Source organism: Chelonoidis abingdonii, chromosome 4 (assembly GCF_003597395.2).
Source record: "Chelonoidis abingdonii isolate Lonesome George chromosome 4, CheloAbing_2.0, whole genome shotgun sequence".
Lineage (NCBI taxonomy): Eukaryota > Metazoa > Chordata > Testudines > Testudinidae > Chelonoidis > Chelonoidis abingdonii.
Window position 1 is genome coordinate 37,726,014 of NC_133772.1, and position 23,723 is coordinate 37,749,736.

The following is a 23,723-nucleotide window of genomic DNA, read 5'->3' on the forward strand; positions in this document are numbered from 1 at the left end:
ACTCCAGGGGGCGACCTGCCGGCCCACCGAGTGTTGCTAGGGTAAAAGTTTCTCTGACGAACGTGCACGCGGCGCGCGCACACCTAACTGGAATGGATATGAGCAAGCACTCGAAGAAGAACTTGGAGATCATTGGAGGAAAGGTGCCATATTTGTGCCAAGTAATAGGATGATTTTGTAGCATGCCCACTGGTGCAACTGTGCTGCCACCTAGTGGGGAGGGTGCCTCACAATCAATTCACTCACAGGTGATGAAGTGTCTCTGCTAGCGGAGTCATAAATATTATTACCTGGTGTCAGAAGAAAAACCTGTTGCTTTTGCCAGGTTCCCTTCCCCCAGCTAAGCAGTTAATACAGTATCAGATAACAGGAGAAGATGGCAATGAGTCGGTGACAATGCTTAAAAGTTTGCAGTCCTGAAAATCCTTGTCTATGGTACAGGAAATATCTCCTGCTGCCAATGGATGTCAGCAATAAGTGCAGTTGTCCCAGTTTAACTGCAAGAGTAGCCAAGCACACACCATGTTCTAGCATCATTTCAGAAACTGGTTTGTGCTTGGCTATACTCGCAGCTGAGTCATGGCCCACACCCTGTTCAGCTGCACCCATGGGTGCAATTATGATAGTGTAAGCAACACCTAAGAGCCACTAGCTCACAGAGGGGGCTTTGCTGTTTTGGTTGTGTTTGTTCTGGATTCCGCTGGGTCTCTGCTTCTCTTTCACATTTATTTTTAAATTCCGGCGTCTCCCATTGCGTAACCCCATCCTCCTGCCTCTCCCTCCAGCCCCCGGCTTGGTTTTCCTCTTGAATCTCAAGGACTGAATTCTAAAGAGTCCAGGCCTGTTTACCCCCTTCTCTTAATGGGCTGAGATGCACTTTGCAGCCCCTCAGAGGTGCTGAAGAGCATACCCCTCACTGGTCCTGCAGGTCATCCTGGGTTGCTTCACTCTTTGCATATTGGGGATCCATCTGCCTTATTCGTGATTGATTATAAGGTTTGAAATATAATCTCCCCCCATTAGTTCAGCGCTGGTTCTGTTTATTTCACTGGGGTGTGTCATGTTTTGACTTCAGATTCCAAAGGATCTCCCACTCCTCTCTTGTGTGTCTGCATGAAGATGCCCATAATCAGACAGGCCCATCTGCTTTTCCACCACATTGTTTGTTTTGCCTAAAGTCACAAAGGCTGATTTTAAAAACAGAAGGAAGCTCAGCCATGTGGGGAGAAATAACATGTGAATTCCATATGCAGCAAAGGCTTATTGGATATCTCCCTCTCGTGGCCAAATAGTATAATGAATGTAAGGGTTGATTCTGCCCCCATTGAAATCAATGGCCAAATTCTTACTAACTTCAATTTTGCAGGATCAGCTCCCTCCTTAGCAGTGACAATTATGGACTTGCTTTCAGCCAGTGTGGGATTCTGACACCTCGGCAATGCTGGGTTCATTTTTCAAATTTTATCTTTTTTGGCTTTTCTCACTGGCATTATCTAAATTGCTGAGGTGCCCTGATCTGGAATAGTGTGTTCAGTTCTGGCCATCCAGCCTCAAAGGATACCACAAAATTCATTACCGTCAGAGACAGCTGATGAGAAACATGGCAAAACTGCCAAAGAAGCAGAGAGTTTGTTTGCCTTAAAGAGGAGAGGAGTCCGAAGGATCATGAGACACTGTACAAAGTAATGAACGGTACTGAAAAGGTAGATCAGGAAAGTGTTACAAGAAGGGAAAATCAAAGGTACAGGCAATGAATCGGAAAGGTGGCAAATCTGAAACTGCTCAGAGGAAATATTTTTTTCCACACACACGCTGCAAGGTTAAGCTGTGGAAGTCACTGTCACAGGATAGTGCTGAGGACTCAAAAAAGGGAGAAGAGGTCTAGATGGCTAGCAAGTACACCCTGAGTCACAATACAGGATGTTAAACAAACAAGAAATTGGGAGGCTTTCTTGCATCTTCTTCTGAAGCAATGGGTACAGGCCCCAGAAGGGGTATCTGCACTTTTGTCTATTGCACATAGACATGTGCATATGGTGCTGGCACTACCGCACTAAAAATCACTGAATCGATGTTGCGGCAGAGGCTTGCGATAGCTACCTGAGCTCGGACCCAGGGTTAGGGTGGGCTTGAGCTCACAGGGCTAGCTCGAGCCTCTGCTGGCACCACGACATCCACGTGCTAGTGTGAGCCCCACTCACCCAAGTCTGTCTGCCTGGGCTGCAAAGCTCCTTGCCAGCTGCAGTGTAGCCATACCCAGAGCCTAGACTAGCCGGATGAGCGCTGGTGCAACTCAGTCCGTTAATTCCTAGGATCCTCTAGTCCTCTTCTGGGGCAAAGAGGGTAGATGGTCCCTAGTAGTCCCCTTTGCAGGGTGGTCCTTAGGCCAAACCCACAGGCTTTCCAGCAACTTTGTGCCACCAGAGCAGACCCCAGCACCTGCCTCTAAGCCTACAGAGAAGTTTTGTTGACTCACCACATATCTCCTCCTCTCTTAATAGGTTTTAACTCCTCTTTCCATAGCTCTTCTGAGTCCCCTCTGCATAAGCCACACTGCCAGATATGAGGGGAGTCACAGCAAAATGTGCCCAGCTCCCCATGTGCCCTTGCTGCCTGAAGTCATGGGCACTGTCTCCAGCAGCCTGTGGGCCGTGTGGCCCAGCTAATCCAGCTCCGCCTTCTGTTCCTGACTTCATGGCTCCCTAACTGCTGACAGAGCCACCCTCATCTGACCTGCCCCATGCAGAAACCTGCCTTAAAGGTGGAAAGCCTCAGCTGTTCCTTACAAATCTATTTCCAATTGCAGGGGAGGTATTTTGCCATGATATAAGGGCAGCCCTGGCTGTGACCTGCCCCCACATGCACCCCCACACTATCCCCACCCCCACTGGATGCCTTCTGCCTGAGCTCTGCTCCATAACCACATTACATCAAAACTGAGCCATCCAGGCCACGCAGCGCTGTGATTTTCCCTGGCCTGGGGCCATGCCTAGCTTCCGTCCGCTTCTGGATTAGAGCGGAGCTGCCTACCACATACCATTGCTGTAATGCAATTTGCAGATCCCCCAGCACTGCAGGCTCAAACCTGTTCCAAAGTTCTTGCCCCTCTGCCAAGGTTTCTGTGCCAAATGATGGTTCTAACTCCCAAACAGGAGACACTGTGCTTAGCTAGATTGGCTTTGGAATTTCACACACACATTCCTTATAAGAGGGCAGCTGTCCAGGAGGGGGCTAAAGGCTGGATTCTAATACCAATGAAGTCAATGGGAATTTTGCTATTGGCTTCAGTGGGAACCAGTCCAAACTCTAATTTTGCACCTTTCTTATTTTTTTCTGCTCTTGTCTTTTGCCTGTGACTTGCTCTCTCTCTCCACGGCTTATGTGCATTTTAGCAGACGGTTATCTGCAGGATCCTTGTCTGTTTGGCCGCTATTCACACTGGTATAGAAACTGATAGCTACAATAGTGCTGGCACAAGGCTATTACTAGCAGGGCTCTAGCACACTTTTCTTGACCAGTGTGTGCAAGTGTTGGTGTTTTTATTTTGTCTGAGATCTGTGTTGTAAAACCATGCTGTGGATTATATAGGCTGCATAGTTAAGCACCTTCATTTTCAGTTTAAACTGATTTTTACTGAAAAAAATCCCGGGTTCTTCAGTGTTGTTTAGTTTTTTTCCAATTTTCACCCTACTTTTGTATCGTTCAAATATGTAAAAAATAACTGTTTTATTAGGAAAATGCAATACATTGCCTGAGATGTATGCATTATGATAATACATTAGTCTGTGTGTATATGCAAAGCTGCCCGTTGAAGTAAGGCTGTGTATTAGTCTAAAAGACGCACAATAAACAAACAGGCACGCACACAAGCTCTGAGGTGCATGCGCATCTGAACATACTGATGAATCTCACGCCCACCACGTACACATTTCAAGCTGTTAGCAGATAATGGTTTAAAAATCTGGTCCACTAAAATGAGAAGAAAATGAAAATCTCTGTCAGAATCTGTTTCAGAACACAAGGAAGTATTCAAAAGTGTTCAAAACACAGGAGAAAAGGATGAAGTTGAGTGTATGTGCTGCAAATGGTGTGGCCCAATTAGTAAATGTAAATATTTATAGGATGCTAGTTCTAAGGCTACAACAGTAAACGGTTTATTCAAATGAAAAGTTTTATTTGGGCATTAGAGAGAGATTGTTTTCTTAAACTCACAGGTGGCATTGTGTTTTGAGTTCTGCAGCAAAGCACAATGAATTCCATTCATCAAAGCATTAATCTACTGAATACCTTTTTCCCCGTCCACCAAAATAAACCCCAATATTTACCCAGGAAAAAGTTTTTCCACTGATTTTCACCTGTTTCGGTTGTTGTGGCAATAAACACTGATAAACTCCCAGGAAAAATTAAATGAAAATTAAAAAAATGAATGGCCCTATGCATAGTTTATGGTTGGCTTGCCTGAATCTCATTCAACAAAAGGAGATCCTATTAAAACTGGGCCTGGAAACTGAATACTGCGAGCCATAACCTTGTTTAAACGTGACTGGCTTGAGCAGTTATTCTCCCAGTGTGCATATGTGTGAGTGTACATAATACTTCCATTCAGCTTTAAAAGCCCTGTAATGCTGTACACCCTCTGAGAAATTCCATTCTGAATAGTCAACAGTCTTGTGTTTCCCGTGATTGTGTCTGTTAAAATTTACACATGTGAAGGTGAGTGTGAGGCAGGGGCAGAGGGAAGAGAGGGAGCAACAGGGAGAGAAGAGGAGAAAATGCAAAGGAAAAGAAACTGTTTCTCTATGGGACAGGTATTTATGCACATCCAGTCTTATTTTAAAAACCAAGTATGTTTTGTGGGTATGTGGAGGTGGGGGGATTTAAAAGCAAATCACCATCAGATGCGCTTCAGGCAGTGATTTAAGACATTAAATAATTTAATTTAAAATTAATAGTGTCACAGTTCACTTGCAAGTTACAAAATGGAGTTCTGCACTAAAGAGACATTTTTATGCACAGTCTGGACTCCAGGTAATAAGAAATCCCTCCCTCCCTCCCTCCCCCCTCTCTAGTTGCTCCTCTCTAAGATACCTGAGCATATATGTGAATGAATTTATCCCACTTCTCCCCTGTGAAGTAAGGAAGTATCATTAGCCCCATTTCACAGATGGGTAAACTGAGGCACACAGCTTAAGCAACTTGCCCAAGGTCACACAGTATGTCTGAGGCACAGTCCGGAACTGGGCCCTTATCTGATGAGTCCTAGGGCTAGTGCTTTCCATGAGCCCATCTAGATATGTGCTAGTTATCCTTAGCAGCAGCCCTACAGCAAGGAGGCCTCTTGATCATTGACTGCTCTTCTGGTCCTCAGTGTCCAGACCTTGCCCTGTTAACCATGGCAGCTTAGTGAGGCCCTTGGCCAGAAGGTAGTAGGCTGGGCACCCTTTCTAGCCATGTACCATTAGGATTATACTGAATATTTCTGTAGCCTGTCCCATCCCCGTGATACCTGACATCCTTTCAGGTCTCTACCGGCATCACTGACGAACCTTACTGAGTTCGGGGTGTCTAGCTGCTCACATTACATGAGGCAATTCAGTTAGAATCCTGTTGTAGGAAGACACTTTCAGCCTGAACCTCGGAGGTGCTGATCTCCAAGCAGGCAGACTGGTGTGCTGCTATTGTTTTTTGTAAGTCCACAGCAAGAGGCAAGGATCTGGGTTTGAACTAGAGGGTGAGCTGCAGCTGTTCCATGACTATGAACCTATAGCTGGCGAAGTCAGCAGGAGTCTTTCCAGTGACATCATGGGCTTTGGATCTGGCCCTCAACTGGTGAATAAGAATCATAGAATCATAGAATATCAGGGTTGGAAGGTACCTCAGGAGGTCATCTAGTCCAACTCCCTGCTCAAAGCAGAAACAATCCCCAACTAAATCATCCCAGCCAGGGCTTTGTCACGCCTGTCCTTAAAAACCTCTAAGGCAGGAGATTCTGTCACCTCCCTAGGTAACCTGTTCCAGTGCTTCACCACCTCCTAGTGAAAAAGTTTTTCCTAATATACAACCTAAACCACTCCCATTGCAACTTGAGACCATTACTCCTTGTTCTGTCATCAGGTACCACTGAGAACAGTCTAGATCCATCCTCTTTGGAACCCCCTTTCAGGTAGTTGAAAGCAGCTATCAAATCCCCCCTCATTCGTCTTTTCTGCAGACTAAACAATCCCAGTTCCCTCAGCCTCTCCTTAACACGGCGACCATGCAAAGAACAAATTCTGATCTAATAGCGCCCCTGGCGATACTGCCAACCTGTGACAAATGAGATTTTAAAAGGATGCTGCTGAGTTACAAATCTTAGATTTTTAGGGGTGGAAAAAAGCTAATTTCTTTCCGTGGGTTACTAATGTAGGTTATTAGACTTGGAAAAAAATTAAAAATCGAACTCAATAACTGACTTCTTACCTGTTACACCATTTCCTTTTCTTTACTCAGACTAGAGAATGAAAATGGACTAGTCAGTTCCCCTTCTTAGTTCTCATTCACCAGCCCAATGCTGTTGTGTTTGGGTTGCAAACAATGCTGGGATGTTTAAATGTAAAAACACATCTTTTAATTAGATTAATGGCATGGAGAAATAAAGCTTGGGAAACAATCGCCGTGGAAAAAATGACAGATTGCTTTATACTGGGATCAAGCAGATCTTAGTGTATGGTCACTGTGTTTTTACTTTTGAACAATATAAATACAGAGAACAATAAGAGGCTCACCAAACACAAATGGGCCTTTTAAACTTGACAAATATAGAGGGGGAAAGCAGATGAGGAACAGGTCAAATGATTCCTATATGAAGGGATATACATAGCAGTTGACTATAACTTACATGCGATTTACAAAAGAAAAATAGCAGAAGAAGGGAACGCTTCCAGAAAGTCTCCTACATGGAAGGCAGAACAACTATTTACATTTGGACACTATGTGCAGCAGTGGGTAACTAGACTTTTATTTGTTTTGTCAATGTCTAGAGGTCTAAGTGCCTCTTGTGTGGATTTTTGTTAAAGGTTAAATAAGGTGGAATTAGGAGGCGAGAGATACATAGAAATGGTTATGATTAAGAGTGATTGTACTGGTGCAGAAGTATGAATGTGTTAGATAAGGTTAATCAAGATAAACATCTACATAATTTGATACTGTTTTTCAGTATGTTAATGATAAAATGAAAAATGTATTTTTAAACAAGCTTTTCATTAGAATTGGGGGCAGGGCCATTTCTATGCCTGTTCGATCTCGCAAAACCTCTTTATTATCGTAGTGCGTAAAGGCCCCAGCTGAAAGCGGGAGCCCATTGTGCTTGGTGCTGTATGAACACATACTCAGACCCAGCCCCTGAAGTGTGTACACGCTACATTAGACAAGACAGACAAAGGGAGCATTATTATCCCCATTCAACAGATGAGGAACTGAGGCACAGAGAGACAAAGTGATGCAGCCATAGTCGCATAAGATGTTGGTGACAGGGCCAGAAGTTGAATGCACAGCTCCTGAATCCCAGGCCAGTCAACCCCTGAACCACAAGACCATTCTTCTTCATCAAAAAGACCCAAATTTGTGGGACTAAACTACCAGATTGTAGCTGTAAGACCTGTAAAGAGACACTGACTTCAAAATTCCTTCAGCCGAAGAGTGAGAGATGTTAAAAACTGTTAGCCAAATGAGCGAGTCTCTCTCAAGAGGCCTGATCAAACACCCACTAACGTCCATGAACAGCCTCCTCTGTAACCTTTGGATCTCAAGCACTAACAGAGTGAGAGTTGGCACATCTCCTGCATTCTTAGAGTTCTTTCTAAGCCACAAGGTGCAACCTAAAGCTGTGCACCCACTCCCTCCAGCCATGTGGCAGACTTTGAATGTATGGCACAGAAACTTCCGTAAGGCCTGTCCACTTGCTCTTTCTTGATAGATCCATTTCTCCTGGAATATTTACACTGGCTCCTAGCCACATTTCACCCCATTCTAATTGGCCTATAACCAGAGCTGCAAAACTTGACTCTGGGCTCAGATTTTGAAATCTCCAAAATCTGTGGGTGTTTGAATCTAGGCTTCCAGCTCAGGCCCATCTTTTCTGTCTGTCACATGCAAAATGCTTGGGCACTGAATATGGTTGTATAAAGAGGGTGCAATAGAGGAATATACATGATGATACATGTTCCTTCTCCTCTCCCCCTCCGCTCTCCTTGAATTAGCCACTTGGTTGCACTGCTCCTCTGGCTTTATGTACTGATGATAATAAAGTAATTGCTTGTGGCAGCTGCTGTTCTTCCCTGATTCAGCCATACACCTTTCCTAACCTTTTGTGCTAAACTCCCAGAGTGCAGCCGCACAGGCCTCCCCCTGCGGCTCAAGTGACTGACATCTCACCGCTTCAGCTTAGAGTAGGCACAGTGCATGCCGTGGATGAATCTGCTGGATCTTTACTGCTTACCTTCCCCCTGCCCAAACTTGGCAACGTACTTAAGCATGGGACTACCTTTAAGCACATGGCTGTTTGCTTAGGGTATGGCTACACTTGGAGCTGTACAGCACTGCTGCGAGAGCGCTTTGAAGTGGGAGTGTGGTCACGGCGCCAGCACTTGGAGAGAGCTCTCGCGCCGCTGCAGGTACTCCACCTGGTGGGGGGGGGGGCGTGGGGTGTTAAACCCCTGAGCGAGAAAGTTGCAGTGCTGTAAAGCACCAGTGTAGCCAAGGCCATAGTATCACTTATTTAGTGCTGGCATGGTGCAATGCATCCAATAGTTGCGGTCCCTGCCTGCAAGAGCTTGCAATGCAAAGGAAAGCCGTGCAGAGGACAGAAAGCACTGGGAGAACCAGCAATGACTGTCCTTCCGGCGTGACTTCAGTTTTAGCCACCTAGGGTGACCAGATGTCCTGATTTTATAGGGACAGTCGTGATTTTTGGAGCTTATTCTTTAATAGGCACCTATTACCCCCACCCCCAGCCTGATTTTTCACACTTGCTATCTGGTCACCCTGTAGTCACCTCTCTCCTCCTTCAGTGTCTTGCGAGCCCTATGTCAGCAGGGAGGGGAGCACCGAGGGTACTGGTATGGCAGACCACTTGGCAGGGCAGTGAACTGTGTCAGTTCTGGGAATGGCCTAGCTGTTTGTGGGTCAGAAAAGCAGCAAGACATTTCTTGTTTTTATGCTACAGAAAGGTGGCCGGGAAGAGAATCTGTGGAGAACGGTTCTTGAGTGGAGGAATCTGCAGGGAAGTGATCAAGCACCAGCTGGAGGACTGGAACACCCAGCCTCTAATGAATTACACCATGGGAGTGACATGGACTCAGATCTTTGACCGGCCAGTCTGCATGCGAGCCTTCCCCAGCAAGGGCAGAGCGAGTTCAGAGAGCGCCACAGAGGCGAGGCAGCACACAAGGGGACTGCCGCTGGGCCCGGCTCCTTCTGGTGCTGTCTCCTGGAAACGGGGTAGCTCTACAGTGAGGGTGGCTCACACTGACAGCAAGGAGCAGGGTGAGGCTCGCAACCCCTCCCCCGGACTGTGCTATTTCTTTGCCTCTACGCCTGCACCACAGGCACCCCCCTTTGTACACCATGGCCCTGACCCTACCAGGAATGGAGGTGGCAGGGGTCACCATCAGGCTTCTGGGAAGGGACCCTGTGCACTTCCCAGGCCATCCCTCCCTGTCTCTAAAGCTCCACCCAGGAGGAGGGATGAGTAGCCCCCATCCCAGCTGGGGGCAACGTGATCAAGGCCCTGAGGGATGGCAAGAGTTTGCAGGAAAGCAAGGCTGGAGATCAGGGTGGTGGGTGACTAGAATCGGGGCCCATGGGTGTGTGGATGGGGACAGTGTGGGCAGGAAGAGGGGAGAGCTTGTAGGATAGTGGCCACCCCTTTGCAGAGTGGGTGGGGTTTCAGTCTCTGGGGTGATGTGTGTGTTCATTTTGAGAGGATGCTTTGACAGTGCCAGTATCCTTGTCTCCTTGCTGTCTGGGCTGGTAAGTCATGGACCTGTGGATTTGTCTGTAGAGCAGGCAATTTAATCTCATTCTAGTCCTGATGCCTGGAGACTGCAGCCTTCATCTCTGACCCCTAGTGCCTTTCAGTCCCCACTCCTCCCCTTTCTCCCTCTGTTTCTTTGCCCTCAGCTCTCTAAAGCTTTAGTTCCTACCTCGAAACTCTCCATTTCTGGCATATCATCCTGCTTCACACTGGCCTTTGATCCCTGTGGCTCTCGGAGGCCTTGGGCAGGTCTTCCAGGCTGTGACTTCTCCAGCCTCATGATCTCTTTGTACAGTTGCTGCACCAACAGCTCTGATTTGCAGAGTTTCTCCTTCAAGAGCTGCATCTCCTTTTAAAAAAGGAAAACTGTAAATGCCAAAGCCAACCACTTGGGGCCATATTCCCTGCTGGCAGCACCCCCAGTTCCAGCTCCTATGCAACTCTCATTTTTATCATGGGACACTTCACTCTCACACCATCAATATCTGTGTCATTTCCCAGCTGTTGGAATGAGCCTGAATAGTGACGGTCAAATTGGCCTCAGGCCTGTAATGACACCCTGCCCCTGCATTGGGCTGTCAGCAGGGGTTGAACCCGCTACCTCTAAAGCCCCAGCCACTACCACAAACACACTCTCCTGTAAGCAGCAAGCTACAGCTCACCCAGAAAGAGAAAAGAGATGGATGAGTGGTTTGGCCAATGAAAGGTCAGTCCCAAAAGACATAGTTTGTGTCCCACATGTAGCCTTATGGATGGATGGATGTACTGATTACTGATTAATCTCTTAGACTGCAGCAGTGTGCTCCTAGGGTCTCTTAATGCTAATAATATTCCTGATGTTGTAGCCCTCAGGAGACTGAATGTTTAACCAGTGCAGTCTAAGAGGATAGTCAGTAATCGGTACACCCATCCATCAGTTCATACTAGCCAGGCTGCAGGTAAGACCTTTCCACAACCCACCTTTTTGGGTCTTTTTCTTATATAGGCTCCTATTACCCCACCCCCACCCCCATCCCGATTTTTCACACTTGCTGTCTGGTCACCCTACACTCACCTGAGGGTCTTGGACTAGATTGAACATCCAGGGCACAGTCCATCTTGTCACAGCTCCCTACATATTTTCTTACTTTCAGTCTATAATAGCTGTGATGGCCTCAGCACAGAGCATTGCATGGGCCCTGTTGTTAACCATGACAACAGCTACCTACACTGGACAGTCAGTGCACTGATGTGGTTGTTGTTTAAATGTACATGTGTGGATGAGCCAGTTTCTGCTAGACTGACTCTGAATTTATTTGCAGTTCTTACTGGTGAATATTGGCCTGTCAGCAGCTCAGCAGTCTGCAGATGTGGCATGGATGTCATTGGACTCATTTTGCCCATTAATGTCCATGCCTGCCTCTTTCAGAACTGATCTCTCTGTCCTCATTTATAAAACAATGGTATAGGGTGTGTCTGCAAGCTATTTAGGCCTGGCCTACACCTAAAACTTAGCTCAACACCTATTTACTTTGCTCAGGGGGTTGAAAAATTCAGATGTTGTTGATCTGACCTAAGCCCCAATGTAGACAGCTTTAGGCTAACAGAAGAATTCTTCCGTCAACCTAACTGTGAGGCGGATTTACTAAAGAGACAGAAGGACCCCTTCCTCGCTGTAGTAAGTGTCTACACTACAGCGGCACGGTTGCTGTGCTGCAGCTGTGCCACTCTAGTGTTTCTAGTGTACACATTGCCTTAGCTCTGAGAATTACAGAAGGTTTTGTTCTGTTATCCAGCTCCACAGTTCTTTCACTACTTCTATTGCTTGTGGGGTGTCCAAGCCCTGGCTAGCCTGGTCCGTCAGGGTATGTCTACACTGCAAAAAAAATGCCTGTGGCACCAAGTCTGCCTGGGTCAACTGACTGGTCTCGCAGGGCTTGGAGTGCTGGGCTAAAAATAGCAGTGTAGAAGTTCCTGCTTTGGGTGGAGTCCAGGGTGTGAGATCCTCCCTGCTTGCTGGGGTTTTAGTGACTTACCCTCATATGGAGCTCCTTTTCAGCCTGCAATTCAGAGCTCAGTCTGTCTATTTCCTTTTGGAGATGCTCTGGCTGGTCTCTCTTGGTTTGGTACCTACAGAAACCCACAAGATCATTACACTTCTCTTTCCAATTCCAAACCATGTTCAGAGCTATCTCAACACAATAAACATGTTTCAGCCATTTTAGAGACAACCACTGTGCTTAGTGCCTTATAAATGCCTAGACAGACGGCTAACCCTAATTTCCAGTGTTTCCTTGTGTGTGTTTCTGCTTCCCTATAGCCAGAGGATGAATGAAATGAGGTCACATGAATTACCACCATTGTCTCCTTTTGAATTTCTACCTACACTGCCTTTCCATCTCCTGGGTAAGACTGGATAGGGACTCCCTTTTGAATGCATCAACATTGCTCGTGGGTTAGTACTATGATCTTTACATCAGCAATATGATCATTATGTTCATTACTCTCCTGAGCCCCTTGCAGCTTCCACATCCTCTTCCACCCCTAGCCGTAAAGCAGTTTGCATAAATTGTATGTGAACTTTTCCTGATGAGGGTGGAATCACTGGGGACTGAAGCCCCCCTCCCTCCAAACTAGTTTTGTGACACATTAACCAAGTTATACCAAGACAGCTGAAATGCCTGGTGTCCTTGTCTTGCAAACTCTGGAGCAATAACAGAAGCTCAGGAGGCTCCAGTATAAAAAGGCCACCCAGAAGGGTAGGAGCAAGAATCTTCTAAAGTTACGTACCTGAGGCAACTTGTGTGCTGAGGCTGAGGCAGATAGTCTGTCTTTGATTATTAATATACTGGATTCAGGGGGAGTTTTATTATAGTTCTGCTACTGTTGATTGTTTTATGGGAACACCCATTTTCTTTTCAACTTTTCCCCATTTAAAACGTTGCATTGCAGCAGGAGGAGGAGTGATATAGCACAGTGGTTCTCAGCTGGGGTATGCATACCCCTGGGGTACAGAGAGATCTTCTGGGGGTACATCAACTCATCTAGATATTTCCCTAGTTTTACAAGAGGCTACATAAAAAGCACTAGTGAAGCCAGTACAAACTAAAAGTTTATACAGACAAAATGAGAAAGTTATGCCATTTTTCAGTTCTAGTGTGCTTGGACACTTGTATTTTTATGTTGGATTTTGTAAGCTAGTAGTTTTTAAGTAAGGTAAAACTTGGGGTATGCCAGACAAATCAGACTCCTGAAAGGGGTGCAGTAGTTTGGAAAGGTTGAGAACCACCTCAGTGGTACAGTATTTAACTGCAGATCAAGGGGGCCCCCAGCTTCAAATCCAGATGCCCTCTCAAAGCAAGATGAGTGATCATGGCCAGGCTATGCACTACACAGGGTCTGGACCTCCAGTCAGTGTTATGCAAGTAACTACTATGCAATTAACTGGAGCCTCAATACATGCAGTCAAATGGGGCCAGGTCAGGGCTGGTGATTAGCAGTTAGATGATAGGGTCTTACTGTAAGTGACTTGCCCTGGGTACAGACAGTGTCGCTGGTGGCCCAGGAAGCTGAGGTGAAAGGGCTGCCTGTGATATCTCTGATCAGGTACCATGAAGCTTGCCATGTTAACAGGAGATGAAACTTGAGTACTGTCTCCTTTGGGAAGGCTGGGAGCCACACAGGGCTTCTGCCCTGTGCTGGTTCTGATTTGTGTCTTCTTGACATCACTTCTGATGTGTTGATGTCACAACTGGTCAGACAGCTTGCCTTTCCGATGGGAATATTGCTCCCGGGCAGGATGTGCTCACTCTTGGCTTTGAGTGCAGCGTGCATGTGATTCAACACGGGGTTTTCTGTGGTATGTTCCTTAAACACAGGAAACCCAGATTTGTCAGCGGAGCGGAAGGAAACTGAAAGGATCTGAGGGGTCAAGTCAGCATTTGGAAACCAAGCCAAAACCACAAGAGTATGTGTGTGTGTGTGTGTTGCAGCCGCAAGCATCCCTCTGAGGAAATACTCTAGCAACACAGACCACCACAGTGCCAGCTATGATACAAGAATGAAAAGGCGAGTGGCTGTACATCAGGTTGAGGTTCTGCCAGCGGGACCCCAGTCAGGTCCAACTCAGACTTTTCCCACTCCAGGGCCTCAACTGGAATGCACAAAGGACTCACCAAATATGCTTCAAAGAGGGAAGCTCTTTGCAGGCTCTTGTCTCCCGCTGGGTCCTAAAACCAGCCAGCTAAACCATGGCTTACAGATCATTGTGATAACACAGCAAACAGTGGCAGAAAGGTTGTGCTAATCTCCCTCCCTTCCATTTCTTTTGCAGGCGCCAGAGGCTCAGTTCAACTTTCCCCATGCAGTCATTTACATATGTGCAGAGTCCGTGCAAAGTGGGTATAAAAGCAGAAGCAAATCTGAATGGTAACACTGCCCACCCACTCAGGGCAGGTGTCAATGACTACACAAGGTGCAAGGCAGGGGAGGATTATGACTAAGGGGCTTTACAAAGGTGAAGCTGACCCTAAATGTTCCTTGATCTGTCGAGGTGTTTGTATTGTGCTCATCCCTGCAGTGTCTGAGCACCTGATGATGTGGCTCCAGTTGAAAAGCAGCCCCAGAGCGTGAGAACTATACCCACAACCATCACTTGTCAGCACTACTTCAGGCAAACAGAAACAAATGTGACTTATGTCAAAGGCCATTTTATAACACAGAGCAGCTCATGCAGCTCTGCTATTAAGTTGAATCCTGGACACTACTGCAAGAACTTTTCTGGGATGAGCCGTGATCTAAGGGCAGCCTTGACTGTAATACGATCATTGCTCCTTGCTCACTGCGGTATGGTCATTGCTCCCCTGGCCTATCCAGAATGATCCCATATGCCCTGCTCTGGAGCCCCAAGTGATTTAGGATCTATAAGGCCAGACCCGCAGCTGATGTAAATTGTCATAGCTTCCTTGATTTCAGTGGAGCTAGGACTATGTACGCCGGCTGAGGAGGTGGCCCATATAGCTGTGTCCTATAATGTATCCATACGGGTTCCTAGGATACAGGGAGGATGGGATTTTTTAATAGGCATGGTAGCTTTTCTCTGCCACATACAATTTATTCATGTTCTGGATCACGGAGCTTGAATGGCTTTTTATATTTTCACTGCCTCCCTCTCAGAAGGAGTGCAGCCTTGTTTGCACGGTGATTCATAGGCAGAGCCGTGATGTAGCATGCTCCCTTCCAGGCCCTGAGCTCACCGGATTTCCCGGTGGCACGAACTTTGCGCCAGAGAGCAGGCTTTCAAATCAGTGGCACCGGCAGGAGCGGGATCCTCTTTTCTGTGGTTTCCTGGAAATCTTTCATCTTCCCATCGCAGGCTGCACCAAAACCCAAGTTCCATTTTGTGTTTGTCTTGCAAACAAATCTCAGAGCTGCCTGGCTTTTTTCCCCTAGGGATTGTATCTAGTTGAGCAAACAGCCTTCGCTTTTGCCCTAGTCTAGTTTTGGGCTGGTGCTGTATGCAGTTCTTTTCCGCAGTCACATCACTTTCTTTCACTCTGCTGTATTTCCCAGTGAGACAATTCTTGGCTAGCCTCTTGGGCATTAAAGGCAAGACTTTCAAAAGTGCTCTGCACCCAAAATGAGGAGCAGATTGTAAAAAGGGCTCTGCACCGAGGGCAAGCAATGGGAGATGCTGGGTGCTGAGCTCTTTTGAAAATTGGACCTCAATTATGGGTGCTGACGTCCTGGAAATCTGTTCCCACCGGCCTGCTCCTGCTTCCATTGACTAAGCAAATTGACACCTTGATGCACATTAAGTTTGCAGAGTCTCGCATCCATCTGACAGCTGGATTTGCTTCAAGGGTTTGATTTTCAGAGCTGGCGAGCATCTATGGGACTGCTTGGCTTCAGTGGGAGGTGTGGGTGCTCAACACCTCTGAAAATCAGTGTCTGGGTGCATGTATTCTGCATGTGAGCCGAAGGCAGCTGCTGTATTTGGGGAGCCAAGAGGAGCTGGGCTAAGCTTTCTCACCCTCACTAGAAGAGACGCTCTGTCTATGTGAGAGTGACTATAGAGTGAAGTAGCTAGTCCAGGGGTTGCTGAGTCATTACCTATTAAGGCTGTAGGGCCTGAAATCTGGAGTTGCCATGGAAGTAATCTGACAAATATTTGACAAATATGCATGATATCATTTGCAAAAATTCTCTGTTCGCCTCCCTCCTTCCCCAAAGATTTGCTCCCTTCAGTTCTCCCCTGTGCTGCTCTCTTTGACCCCCTTCCCTCATTTCTGCTTTCTCCTGGACCCCTGCAATCTATGGCAGCCCTCTCTATCACTCCTGTTTCCTTATACACTCTCCACCGTACAGTGTGCTCCCTGATTCTAGAGACCAGGCCTAGAGCGTGACCCCCCAAGGCCCCCACCCCACCCATGGCCATTGTAAATCAGGGCCCAAAAATTCATGAGATTCACTTAAAAATCATGAGAGTGTAAAATAATATCAATACGTTTTGAGGCAGGCGTCCTGTGGCAAAAGTAGCCTGTGCTCATGCATTACAGGTTGTAGTCTAATGCATACACACACAAGGGGGTTGTATCCTAACTTTTGAGTGCTGACTTTGCAACCTTAATAATGTTGTTTGCCTGTAGTTTTTTATGGAGGCGATGTGAATATATAATGGTGAGATGGGCTTTTCACCCAGGCAGCTTCCCCTCCTTTTGCCAGGTTTTGTGTTGTCACACAGTGGGACTTTGTCACATTTCCCACCACACCAGTGTCTGACCTCAACCCCTTCTTTTCTGCTGCTCACCTTGTGGGGGTTGCACTCACTCTCTGCCTCATGCTCACTAGCTCCTGCAAAATGAAGGAGAGCCGGGCTGCTGGCTCCTTCTGAGCTGCGCATCTCAGCCCCTGGATTTCCAGGTCCCTCTGATGCAGCAGCAAGCGCAGGACACGGGTGTCATCCGTCTTCTGCAGGATCTTCGGCCGCACAGGCAGGGCTCTGCAATGGAACCAAAGGATATATATTCCATTAAAATTATAACAATCCAAAGCCATGCTCAGATCACGGGGAGGTTCAAACGTTCTGTGCACCTCTAGAGTATGTGCCACTTACTCAAGCGGCTCATTTAGGAGCCTTAACTTTAGTCATCTGGTTTTGAAAACTTGGCCATGGTACTTTTCATGCATATATGAATTGAACAACAGATGGGATGGGTAAGTATTATCACCCAGTTTTATAGAGGATGAAATGAGCACAGAGAGATGAAGTGACAAGTCCAAGGTCACACAGTAAGTCAGTGGCAGAGCAGGAAATAGAATGCAAGTTCCCTTCAGTCTGGTGCCTTATCAGCATCTGAGTGAAATCTCTGGATGAAGGATCAGAGGGCTGGATTCTCTGTTTCATTATAGTCCATGGGCCAGGGCGTAAATTCAGGACTGTATACGCCCCATGGTGCACAGTGGATGCACGCCCACAGGTGTCAGTAGGAGCTTTTCACAGTGATCAAGCAGAGAATATGGCCTCAGTGTAGTAACTAAACCGTTAGTGATTATTTGTCATTTGTTTAGTGCCTCACTGAATGAGACAATCTGCTCCCACTGCTACTTCTGTTCTTGTGTCTCTTCCTTCCCCATCCTCCTCTTTCTGTTTATCTCCCTCTTCCTGGTCTTATTAAACTTCCTCTGCAATTTTCTCTGTGTTTCCTTCCCTGAACCATCTCCTCATTTCTTCCTGTGGGCTTCCCTCCCCCTCACCAACTCCCATTCTAGGCACTAAAATGAACAGTGATTCAGTAGTTCATGTGGACACTGAAACATCTACATTTGGGTTTTACAACGGATACTCTGATTAGATGAATAGGTGACTAGGGAATTCACACAGCTGAGTCATTGTTTCAGGCTGTCTGCAGATTCAGGCAGACATCACAGCATCACCTGCACTCAGGATACACTTGCACAGTTACCTTTGCCGCTGTGAAGGCTAGAAACTTTTTTTGTTTTGAAAAATGAAAACTTAGATTATACAAAATCTGAGTGTCCTGCAAGCTATATAAATACAGCATGTGGGCTATCTGTCTGATACCCCTGCCTGGAACCTTCCTGAAGATTGCCCATCACTACCCCTTACTATTCATTGTTGCAGTTTACCAGGAGACAAACCTTTTGAGACACATTAGTGTTGCTTTAGGTGGACTGGCGACAGCGGGAAAATAAAGGTGCCCAGGAGCTCTGGGTATATGATGCTGAAGATCAGGAAGGCAGCCCCAGAAAATAAATAGTAATAAACAGCAAGGGGAAAATGCAATATGTGGGGAAGTGCGGGGTGGATTTTTCTCCTCGTTCCCTGCCTGTTGGAATATTTGCCTATAATCACCTTGACCAGGCAATAAAATAAAACTCTGTTTTCATAATGCTCCTCACTTTCCTCAAAAACTACAGGAAAAAGTCCTTCTGTGGTGCCCAACTTCCCACACTCTTCCCCCTTTTCCACTGGCATGCAGAGCCCATGCATCTGTAATGTCACCGCCTCACTGACAGTATCTGATGCACAGGTCCCTTTCCCCTAGAGGTGTCCAGGCATCCGGGGCCTCTGTAATGTTTCCTCCCCACGTGTAACCCACCAGTGTGTGTGTGTCATGTGTCCTCTCTCTGTGTCTGATCCACAGAGTTTAACCACCTGCCACCGCTCCTGGCTAGGAGGATTCATCTTTTAGTTCAAGGAGCAGAGGCCTGGGCCGAAGGTCCTGGGTTTAAACTCTGCTGTAAACCAGTGATGGGGCTACTACTACACAGGTATCTGTTGTACAGACCTCTTCACTCTGATTCTGTAAAGTCTCTTCCTCATCATGCCCATGTATCTGGCGACAGACCCTTTTCCAATGGCAATGCCTATGAACCTAGTGCCTCTGCAATGTCCCCTCCCTGCTGCCCATACTTTGACCCCCCTTGGCTGGCAGTTCCCGTTCATCCAGTGCCTCTGTAACATTTTGTTCTCATGTGCCTCTATCTGTTTCACAGACCACTTTCTGATAGGCTGGAATTGCCTATATTCGTGGTGCCTCACTAAGGTCCCCTCCCTACTTGCAGGTACCGATTGTCCCTCTTGTCCGCACAGAGCCAGCTTTGCAGCAGCCTGGATTGCTTGTTGGCTTATTTATTTATTTATCTATTTATTTTTCCCTTCAGAGCCATTCTTTACTCCCATATGTTGTAATAATTACAAGTGATAAGTTAACAGCTGGTCTGCTATTCTGGGCTCAGCAGAGCTGCCCGCCTCTTCCTTCCCTCCCTCCCACAGCTCTGGGTCAGCTTTCTGGCTCCAGCAATCAGGGATTCCTATGATTTCTTAGACCCCCTAAGAATCGGAGCTTTTCCTCAATCACCATCTGTCTTCCCCTCTCCCTCCCTCCCTCCCTCCCTCTCGCCATACGGCAAAGTGGTGATTTTGTGATTGTGACATCCATCTGTTGCCATGGAAAAGACTGAAATAGCAAAGGAATGTGACTCCCCTTGCTAGGAGGCCACAAAAAGAGATAGTGAAGGGTATTTTTTACCCCCGTTGGCATCAGCGTCCTTCAGTTCACTGATGATAACTGAGAGCCTAGCAATAATCCCATGACAGGTGTTGTACAATACGGGGAGTGATTTTGATTGGGCGCTGTCTCCTGGGCCTTGCGTGTCACTTTCTTGACCTGTTGTTAGAGATTGCAAACAAGCAGGTCGAAACAGTCTAAAGCCCTGTGGCCCTGGCATTCAAGTGTGGAATCCCCATCCATACCCCCAGACCGACCCAATCCAACACAATTGCTGACAAGATCATGACATTACTATTTACCCAGTCGCTTTCCCCCATGGAGCCCCTGAGCCACCTTGGCCTAGTACGCAGCTGCTATTGCTCCACTCTCAGAAACTCATGCTAAGACCATCCCATGAATCAAATGTCAGGAGCTACTCTCCCACCAGTAGGTGGATCATTTCAGTGATCTACCACCTTGTGAACAGTGTCCCAAAGGACATTCAGGGAACTGGTCTTTTATAGCACAGGGAGGAGCACAATCACCATTAAACATACTCTCTTTGTGGAGATCTTCTAGAATCCCTCATTTACTCCCCCCGTCCATCACAGAATCTAGGGCTAGTCTATATGAGAAGTGCAACACTGGCGCAGCTGCACTGCATCTAGTGAAGATGTTCTATGTAGATGGGAGAGAGCTCTCCTGTCGGCATAATAAAACCACCTCTGCAAGAGGCGGTAGTTATGTCAGTGGGAGAGCGTCTCCTGCCAACATAGCGCTGTCCACAGCGGTACGTAGGTCGGTGTAACTTACGTTGCTCAGTGGGGTGTCTTATTCACACCTCTGAGTGACATAAATTGTACTGACATAACCTGTAGTGTAGACAAGTCCTAGAAATGTAGGCCTGCAAGGGACCTCGAGAGATCATCTAGTTCTTCCACCTATGCTGAAGCAGGACCAAATAAATGCAGACCATCCCCGACAGGTGTCCAATCTGTTCTTAAAAACCTCCAATGGCAGGGTTTCCACAACTTCCCTTGGAAGCCTATTCCAGTCTTTAACTTTTTAACTCTAAAGGTAGTTTTTCCTAACATCTAACCTAAATCTCCCTTGCTGCAGATGAAGCTGATTACTTCTTCTCCTACCTTCCTAGACACGGAGAACAATCTTCTTTCTAACAGCCTTTAAAATATTTGAAAACGGTTACCAGGTCCTCCGAGTCTTCTTTTCTCAGAACTAAACATACCCAGTATTTTTAACCTTTCCTTGTGGGTCAGGTTTTCTACACCTTTTAATAATTTTGTTACTGTCCTCTGGACTCTCTCTAACTTGTCCACATCTTTCCTAAAGTTTGCCACCCAGAACTGGACACAATGCTCCAGATGAAGTCTCACCAGTGCCAAGTAGAGTGGAATAATTACTTCCTGTATTAATAACACTCTTGTTAATACACCCCTGAATTATATTAGTCTTTTTCACAGCTGCGTCTCATTGCTGACTCCAAGAGGTAGCAAGGCTTAGTGGCTCGAGCATCGACCAAGAACCAGGGAGTTCGGAGTTCCAGCTCTGCCTCTGCCATTGAGTCATTATGTTGTCTTAAGTGATTTGCTCAACATCTCTGGGGATAATACTTTGCAAATTAATTGAGAGGAGGAGCTGGCTGATATGTGTACAGTGCTTTGGGAATGTAACATACAATGTACATTTTTAGCAGTAGTATTCTCTTAGTTTTAGCACCATACATTATCTAGGTATGGATGCTAGACAGGGACCCATGTTCTCTGAGCCATTTGAGGGTGGAAAGATATCAGAACTATCTTGTGAGGATTAACCATCCCATTGTTCAATGAGACTCCTGCTGGCTAATTAATGGCCGCATCATTGTTCCTTTTAGACTCAACCCTTGCTCTCAGCTAGAGGAGAGCTGTGCTAGGTGTATGGCCTGGGAAGTGATAAAGAGCCTTTGTATAGGTGCTGGTCTGAAATCATGTGATGTCCAGGTTTCTTTACTTTCACACAGGCCAGGTTCTCTCTTACGGAAGGTGCTGCACATTATGGGTGGTCTTATGCAAATGACTTGCTAACATTCTGCATCTAGGAGGAAATGCCAGTAAGCTTGCCTGCTTTTCAGAACTCTCCAGAAACCACGCCTTCAAATGAGTAGTGGAAATAAACTCAGGGATGTAAATCCACAACATTGGTTCTCATTTACATGCCTTGCTACAAGGTAACAAGGTGGAGTTTGCTAACAGTGACAGGAATTTATTTTAATAGCAATCCTCTAGGTCCAATTTTCAAATCAGGGGCTTGAGAGGGAACCTATATCCCACATTAGAGGATTCTAATTGGTGCTTGCCACCAGCTGTGTAAAAAGGGGACTTTCTCGCATGCTGTGTATCTGAATGCAGGATTGCCTGTCCTAGTAACTCCCCAATTTTGAAAATTGTATTCCATGTGTTAACTAGAATGGGCAAGTAGTGGGAAATGAGAACCATGAAGAGAGAGAGGTTTTTGTGGTAGGACATGGTATTGGGACTCAAGAAAATCTGGATACTATTCCCTTCTCTGCCTCAGACTTTTGAGTGGCCTTGGGTATGTCCTTTCACCTCTCAGTGTGTCAACGTAGCCCCTCTAAAATATAGGTAATACTTACTTCTCACACCAGATTTGTGAAGCTATTGATGGATGTGAAGGGCTTTCAGCTCTTCAGAGGATGCTATTGATATACAAAGGGGGTGTTATGCTGATGGCACACTTGAAAACTTAGCGGCAGAATGAGTGCATTGATACGTACTTGGGCTGTTGCTCAGGGGCTACAGAAAGAATCCAATAGCAGCCTGTGCCATCTTCTCCCTGGCCCACATCCTCTCTGGCAGGCTGCATGCTGCTCTCAGTGTCTACAGGAGGAGCCTGGTTGCAGATGGTTTCTTTTCCCAGACCCTCACTCCTATTGGAGTGTGGCCTGTGCAGCTTGTCTTCTTTCTGTGTTTCTCCCATGGCTCTAGGATCATCTCCAGGCAGCAAAGACAAATTCTCTGGAGGCCTCCTGGGAAAGGAGAAATAATTGTGTATAGAAAGAGTCTGTTCCTCCCAAATGAGCCAATATGATGTCCTTCCTTCTTTCCCTCTCATCATGGACCTCTCCGACATCAGGAAATGATGCTCCAGCTCTCACCTCCGCTGATGTATGTTATTATTAGCCCCACCTGCTACCACTTGCTTACCATAGGGCCTTAGTCACAAGGAGTAAGACTTTATAAATAATTCCACTGGGATAGATTGTGCCTTTAAGCACAGCCCTGAGCAAGGAGTTCTGCATAAGTGACCCCTAGCCAGGAATAGCCCCAGGCAGCATCATCGTGCCTGAGACATAATTCCTTGCTCCAGGAGAGAGAGGGATGAGGAGTGGGCTGTACCAGCAGCAAACTTCAACACTCCCTTGCTGGCTCAGCTCCACCAGTTGGGGCATTTGGTGGGGAACCCAAAACTTCTCCCATTCCTTGCCTCTTCCTGCATGATCCCCACTCCCCTGCTCTAGATGGGAAGTACAGCCCAGTGCAGGACTATTTTTAATTCTGCTCCCATCGGGTCCCCTGGGATCCTGGTCCCACTGCAGGGCTCTACACTAGTCCTGGGCAGGGCTCTAATGTGGAGTAAAGTGGGAGCTGCGTGCCTGTAGCCCATGCAGCCCCCACAAGGATTTATGGTGGTAGGGAGGGTTCTTAGTCCTTTTACTCCCCTGCATGGGTCTGTAGTCCAAGGGCTTGTCTGTACTTAAAACACTGCAGAGGCGCCACTGTAGACAGTGCTTCAGTAAAGAGACTACCTATGCCCACAGGAGGGCTTCTTCCAACAGTGTAGTTACTCCACCTCCTGGAGAGGCAGTAGCTAGGGTGATGAGAGAATTCATCCATTGCCGTAGCGCTGTCTACCCAGGGGGGTTAGGTCGGTTTAACTGCATCATCCAGGGCTGTGGATTTTTCACAGCCCTGAGCGAAGCAGCTATACCAACCTCATTTCCCAATGAAGGCTCAAGTCACAGTCTAGCACTCAGTGTAAAGGCTGAGGGGGGTGCTTATTTGCCTTTATTGTCCTTGTTACCAAAAATCAGGAGCATAAGAAACTAGAATACCCAGCTAACCTGAGTCTGAGTTCAACAGGAACAAAGGCTACTCCAGGTTGGGGGCTTAATAAAGATTTTACAAAGTTTCTGTTCA

The 23,723-nt window shown here is 46.8% G+C and overlaps 1 protein-coding gene across 1 annotated transcript in view; it reads right to left on the bottom strand.

The window, feature by feature from the left end:
• LMNTD2 (lamin tail domain containing 2) overlaps positions 1–23,523 on the bottom strand; it is a 77,087-nt gene extending 53,564 nt beyond the window's left edge. Inside the window, exons 1-5 of the mRNA XM_075065831.1 lie at positions 23,519–23,523; positions 22,301–22,552; positions 16,800–16,991; positions 12,028–12,121; positions 10,182–10,361 (exon numbers count right to left, since the gene is read on the bottom strand). Coding sequence (XP_074921932.1) covers positions 10,182–10,361; positions 12,028–12,121; positions 16,800–16,991; positions 22,301–22,552; positions 23,519–23,523 — 723 coding nt within the window. The remainder of the gene's footprint in view (positions 1–10,181; positions 10,362–12,027; positions 12,122–16,799; positions 16,992–22,300; positions 22,553–23,518) is intronic.
• Between the last annotated feature and the right edge of the window lie 200 nt (positions 23,524–23,723).